Genomic DNA, 6,738 nt, shown 5'->3' on the forward strand with positions numbered 1-6,738 from the left:
GGTACAACTTTTTCATCAAAAGGATACATTTTTCAAAAATAATGCATCCACAGAATGTCTAGAGGGGTGCAGAATAAAATTATTAATTTTACTGAATTTTTAAAAAATAGTAAATAACTGTTTAATAAATTTTGGCGGGTCCGAAATATGTAAATATTTACATCTGGTAACGTTGGCAACGTAGGCATGGAATGATCTCTGTGGCAACAGCATTAGAATGTTGATGTCATGTGTAACTGGCAACCAGTAAAACGGAAGGTTGGAGCGAGAGCAGGCAGTGGCTGTATTCGAAACCGCATACTATACTGCTAGTACGTACTGATTTGGCCAAAATGTAGTATGTAGTATGCAGTATGCGAACAAAAGCAAAATCTGCAGTATGCGAAAAGTTCCCGGATGTCGTACTGATTCGGAAAATATTTCCAGTATGCATCTGACCAGTCTACATCGCCTACTGTATCCCACAATGCAATGCTCCCCTGACGTCCTAACGTAACCAGAGCGTAACCAAAGACAGTAGTGTAGCCAAAGACACCTTTGGTGTAGCCGTGTACCGTAACTATAGTTTAATAAAATAAAACTTAATGCAGACTGATCGGTTCATTGTAAAATATTTATTTATTTTTTGTAAATGTGGTGATTTCTGTACGTAACGTTAGGCTCCAGAGCCCCGAGGCAGCGCTGCTCACACACAAGAAGCTTCACTTTACATTCAAACAAACTAATGCTACTGCCACAATTGAGATTTCATCAATGAGACCAACATTTTTCTCCTAAAAATAATTTAACCAGCCGGTGGTAAACCTTTAAAAACCTGCGGGTAAGTTAATTAGCGACCGTTTTCTCCTCCGGAATGACGTCGTAGTGCTGGCCGGCCGAGCACGTCAGGAGCCGGGCTGCTGCCTCTGTGATGTCCCGGTCGCTGCGGAGCTTCACTTCTCCGAAAAACATCGGAGCACATTTTTAAACAGCCGTCATTTGGATAAACTGGCCGTATATTTGGGGTCTTAACAGTTACTTTCTCGCATGAAAAAATATTAAAACTTAAAAAAGTTACATAATTACAGCGCTAGAGCGGGAAATAAAACAGCTTTTAGCCTGTCTTACAGCTGCTGCTACCGGTTGCCGTGAAATGCATTCTGGGAAACTCGTATACTGCATACTGCGATGATAACGGTGTCGGTCTGCTGAAGCAGCATACTGAATCCCACATTCAGTATGCAGTATACAGTACATATAACGCAGTATGTAGTAGGCAGTACGGTAGTATGCGGTTTCGAAAACAGCCAGTGAGTTCTACTACACCTACTGACCAGGATGAATTAAACTTGTATCACCTTTAAATTAAAAAAAAAAAGTCTGCTGAACCAACGCGATGTCGCTTTTATTTTGTAGACAGACCCCCATCACTTCCGGCGTCGCTCATAACTCTGGTTTGCGTGAAACAGTCGAGTAAGTAACTCACAACATTAAAGAAGCTACTACTGTTTTCAAAATAAACGTCTAACCGTCGAACCAACGGTCCGTCGCTTTTATTTTGTAGACAGACTCCCATCACTTCCGGTGTAGCTCATGCTAACTTTATCGAAGCTAACTGGGCTAACTCCTGTCTGTGTTTGGTCTCAGCAGCAGCCGAAGCAGCAGCAGTAGCAGCATCCAAAACATTAGCTTTTTTTTTTACCCGAAGCTGAAGTCTTTTCCAAACTGAAGCTAAAATAACATATGAGTCGCCGGAGGAACCACCACCAGAGTTTCGCCGAGACGAGCCTCCTCCCTCCTGAACTCCTCCACGCCGCCGCCGCCGCCGCCTTCATGGAGCCTCTCGGGGCGGCGAGCAGCAGCAGAGCTACCGCCGCTACCACCGCTACCACCGACGGTGATTTCCTGGAGCTGGAGCCCGACGAGGAGCTGCTGTGCTCGGTCAGCGACATCACGGAGCACCTGGGCAGAAACATCACGGTGGTGCTGGAGACGGCGCTGTCCGAGATCCGCAAAATGGTCAGCATCCGCATCCGGGTGCTGAAGCTGGAGCTGCGGGAGAAGAGCGAGGAGATCGAGGTGCTGAGAGCCCGGCTGGAGGCGGTGGTGCAGAGGGGAGGAGGAGGAGGGGAGGGGAGCTGCTACAAGAACCAAGCAGTCGGAACCAAGCAGCACAACAACAATAACAACAATAACAGCAGGTCCAGCAGCAAGGCGGCGGTGATGCCCGGCGTGAAGAAGGAGAACATCGACGCCATCTGCGACTACCTGATGAAAGACAAGAACTCCAGAGGGTCCGGATGCTGCTCCGACCTGGACCCGGACCAGAGCAGCCAGACCAGCAGCAGCGGAGGAGGTGGAGGAGGGGAGGGGGCTGCAAGGGAGGGGAGGCCACCAGGCCACCAGGACCACCACCACCACCAGCAGCAGCAAGACCCGCACTCCTTGAGTCTGTGGTCCGACAGCGGGATGACCGCCGGGTCCGGGTCAGGGTCCGGGCCTGGGTCCGGGTCCGGACATGGAGACTCCGAGTCGGCCACGGACGACCTCTTCAGCATGCTCCCGTCCGGCAGCAAGAGGATGTACGACTATGAGTGGATCGCACCGATGGAGTACTCATCCGAGCTGAAAGGTAAACACAACACACACTGATGTCACATGTCCAAGTAATGACCCCAACTCATAACTCTGGGGTCTCCATCTTTAACAGTATTTTATTGATTGTTTATTGATATATTGTATTGAAAACTAATAAAATCCACAAGATCATTTCAGAAAATCAACATCCACAAACATCTGTCTAACTTGTCACCTGTCCAAGTGACCCCAACTCTCAGTAGGAGCCATATAACTCTGGGGTCTCCCTCTTTAACAGTATTTTATTGGTTATATTGTATTAAAAACCATCAAAAACAAATCAAATCCACAAGATTATTTTAGATAAACATCTGTCTCACCTGTAACCTGTCCAAGTTGTGACTCCACCTTTCAGTGGGAGCCATCTAACTCCGGGGTCTCCCTCTTGAACAGTATTTTATTGATTAGTTATTGACATATTGTATTAAAAACCATCAAAAACAAATCAAATCCACAAGATAATTTAAGAAAGTCAACATCCATAAACGTCTGTCTAACCTGTCACTTCTCCAAGTGACCCCAACTCTCATCCAATGTCAGAAGGGACAATCAAACTCAAGGGTCTCCATCTTTATTCTACAGTATTTTATTGATTATTTATTGATATATTGTATTAAAAACCATCAAAAACAAATCAAATCCACAAGATAATTTCAGAAAATCAACATCCATATCTGTCGAACCTGTCACCTGTAGTGACCCCACCTTTCAGTAGGAGCCATCTAATTCAGGGGTCTCCATCTTTAACAGTATTTTATTGATTATTTATTGACATATTGTATCAAAACCATCAAAAACAACTTAAATGAACAAGGTAATTTCACAAAATCAACATCCAAAACATCTGGAGCTGACATCAGCCAGTAATCAAGTCTTGATCCAATCAGTGATCAGTGATGTATAACAGGAACTGTCAGCAGATCAATCATTCATAGATAAGTAGGTTAACCTAAAGCATCAACTCTTGTCAGTTCATTGTCATGGTAACCTCTGCCTGACCTCAACAATTTATTTAATTTAATTTAATTTTTTTGTTCATATGTTGTCTTTGCAAAGTTTTTATTTGTTATGTCTGTCCATTTCTGTATTATGTTTTATTTATTTTAACATGTCCGAAATAAACTAAAACTAAACTAAAAACCTCCTCCCAGTGATGAAGGATCCCGAGTGTGAGAGCGCCCTGACGGCGGAGACGGACAACGAGGACGAGGACGATGAGGACGAGTCGTCGGGACGGGACGGAGGAGCAGGAGCAGCAGGAGGAGGAGGAGGAGGTGTTGGACTCCAGGACCAGAACCAGAACCAGGTTCCTCTGTCTCACGTCCAGGCTCCAGAGTTCAACATGGAGCCCCAGAGCTCGTCGGCAGAGGGAGGGAGCCCCCTGGAGGGCAACGCAGACCGGCCCGAGGCAGGTGGGTGAGACTGGGGGAGGAGGAGGAGGAGAGGAGGGAGGAGAGGAACGATAAGGTAATAAACCTAAAGATAGAATAATGACTCGACATCGTCACACACAAACAGCTGGTTCCAGATGTTGAGCAGTGAAAAAAAAAAAAGTTTTAAGAGTTGGAGGGAAGTGAGATCTCGCTTTCCACTACCGCGGCACGGCCCGCTTTTTTTGCTTTTCCACTAGCCCTAGTACCTGGTACCAGGTACTATTTTTAGTACCTCCTTGGCCCTGGTTCCAAGTCAGCCGAAGCGATCCCGTTTAATAAAACCAACTCTTGTTGTATTTTATATTGTTGGAAAGCCTGATCAGTCGCCTTTACAATGAGTAAAGATTGTGCTCTTTCCACAGATGTACGATCCTTACAAGTTGTACCTCATTGTAAAGGGGACTAATCAGGCTTTCCAACGATATAAAATACAACACCAATTGGTTTTTATTAAAGGGGAGAAATGATTGACTATACGTCTGGTCTAGTCCAGGTCCTTGAGGTCTACGACTCCAGATCAACTCTTCAGGTCCTGGTCTGGACCTGGAGAGCCTTGGACAACACCAATTGGTTTTATTAAAGGGGAGAAATGACTGGCAGAAAACATGTTTCCAAGGAGTGTATGTCAGGACCTTTGTCTGAGCTGTCAGGAGTGTTTAATCCTGTTTCTGACCGACTCTCCTCTGGTTCCAGGTCCGTTCCCGTCTCACACCTACATCTGTTCTCTGTGTGGAACCTTCTGTCCCGACTCCTTGTTCCTGGAGGAGCACATCAAACTGATACACGCGGACTCTGCCGGTGCTCAGACCCTGCAGGCGCTGCAGTCCACCTCCTCCGCTGCACCACCCGGCATCGGGGACGGCTGCAGCGGCGTCGGCGTTGGTGGCGGCAGTGAGTCCAGGAGGTCCGATGGAGACCAGAACGAGGACGGGACCAGATCTGGCATCGGCATCCGGCTGGGAGGAGGGGTCACGGTGAAGAAGGAGATAAAGATCGAGGGGGGATACGAGTGCGGGGACTGCGGCCGCCATTTTAACTACCTGGGCAACCTGCGGCAGCACCAGCGGATCCACACCGGCGAGAAGCCCTTCATGTGCCCCGAGTGCGGCGAGCGTTTCCGGCACGCCGCGCGGCTAAAGAGCCACCGGCTGGTGCACAGCGGCGCCCAGAGCCCCTTCCCCTGCCCGCAGTGCGGCAAAGGCTTCTCGGTGCTGTCGGGACTCAAACGCCACCAGCGCGTCCACACCGGCGAGAGCCCGTACGCCTGCCCGCAGTGCGGCCGCCGCTTCAAGGAGCTGGGCAACCTGTACACGCACCAGAGGATCCACAGCGGCGCCACGCCCTACTGCTGCCAGCAGTGCGGCCGCAGCTTCCGCCACCTGGGCACCTACAAGAGCCACCGCTGCACGCTGGGGCAGTGACCACACGAGGTCAGCCGTCCAACTTTCTTCGTCCAAAAAGACACACCAAAAAACATCCAAATACCTCCATACTGCTCGTCTGTAATGTCCCTCTTGTATTGAAGCCCCGACAGGAGAAATTGTTCCACCAGTCACGTGATTTGCACTGACACAGGAAGAGCAGTGAACTGAGACACTGGGAGCTTCTGCTACAAACAAGCTTAAAATATAGACTTTTTTTTTTTTTGGAACAATTTCTCATGTCGGGGCTTCAATACAAGAGGGACGTTACAGACGAGCACTATGGAGGTATTTGGATGTTTTTTGGTGTGTCTTTTCGGACGAATAAAGTTGGTATCCATTGACAACCATTATATGGACAAGCGGCGCCACGCCCTACTGCTGCCAGCAGTGCGGCCGCAGCTTCCGCCACCTGGGGACCTACAAGAGCCACCGCTGCACGCTGGGACAGTGACCACACGAGGTCAGCCGTCCGTGTTCGCGGGAGGCGCGTGTCCGCCGGAGAACGGGCTACGAGCTTTTTTTCGTCAACAAACACTGTGATCGAGCTCAAAGGTTCCGACTCAACTTACTTTATATAAATCTGAGTTTGCTTTGTTTGAGCCGTCACAGTTCTACAAGGAAGACCAGGAATACATGGCTGAAAGGTCCGGATGAAGATGTCGAGAGCGTCGGGACAGTGAGTAAAGTAAGACGCCCTGATGGGAGGAGGTGGATCCAGGTCCAAGGTGGGACCGTCCTTCTCTACCGGACCGGACCGGACCGGACCGGACCTCGTCAGTGGGTCCTGCATGTTCTCCAGTCCACTTCCTGTCATTCGGACACATTTTAACTGACATTTCCTCTTCGGTTTGGTTTCCCACAGCTTTGTCCGTCACTGTTATCTGTTAAAGGGATAGTTCAACATTTAGGCAAATTGGCCCATTGCCATAATCGCTATAGTCATAGCATTAGGTCTGTTACCTTTAATTGTCAGTGCAAGCTATTTTTAGAACGGCGGAGCAGAGCCGTGAGCCTCTAAAACAACTCTGTCTGGTAACGTTCTGTTATTATCTCATAGCGTGGTGATTGTGCAGCTCACAACTTGTCCATGACAGCGTTTTGGAGTTGTTGGATTGTGTATTTGATGAGTTTGATGAGGGAAACCAAGAAATCCCATGAGCCTCCGTAGCGTAGCTCTGAGCAGCTCACGGCTCTGCTCCGCCGTTCTAAAAACAGCTTGCACCGACAAATAAAGGTAACGAACCTACTGCTGTGACTATAGTGAT

General features: G+C 48.5%; 1 protein-coding gene across 1 annotated transcript; it reads left to right on the forward strand.

Annotated features, from left to right (window-relative positions):
- The first annotated feature begins 1,516 nt into the window (after positions 1-1,516).
- On the forward strand, positions 1,517-5,651 carry znf16l (zinc finger protein 16 like). The gene is made up of 3 exons (XM_083992349.1): positions 1,517-2,611; positions 3,768-4,028; positions 4,743-5,651. Exons 1-3 carry the CDS (start codon positions 1,723-1,725, stop codon positions 5,468-5,470), a joined length of 1,878 nt encoding a protein of 625 aa, XP_083848475.1. The 5' UTR covers positions 1,517-1,722; the 3' UTR covers positions 5,471-5,651.
- The last annotated feature ends 1,087 nt before the right edge of the window (positions 5,652-6,738 follow it).

Source organism: Trachurus trachurus (genome assembly GCF_905171665.1).
Source record: "Trachurus trachurus genome assembly, chromosome: 18".
NCBI lineage: Eukaryota > Metazoa > Chordata > Actinopteri > Carangiformes > Carangidae > Trachurus > Trachurus trachurus.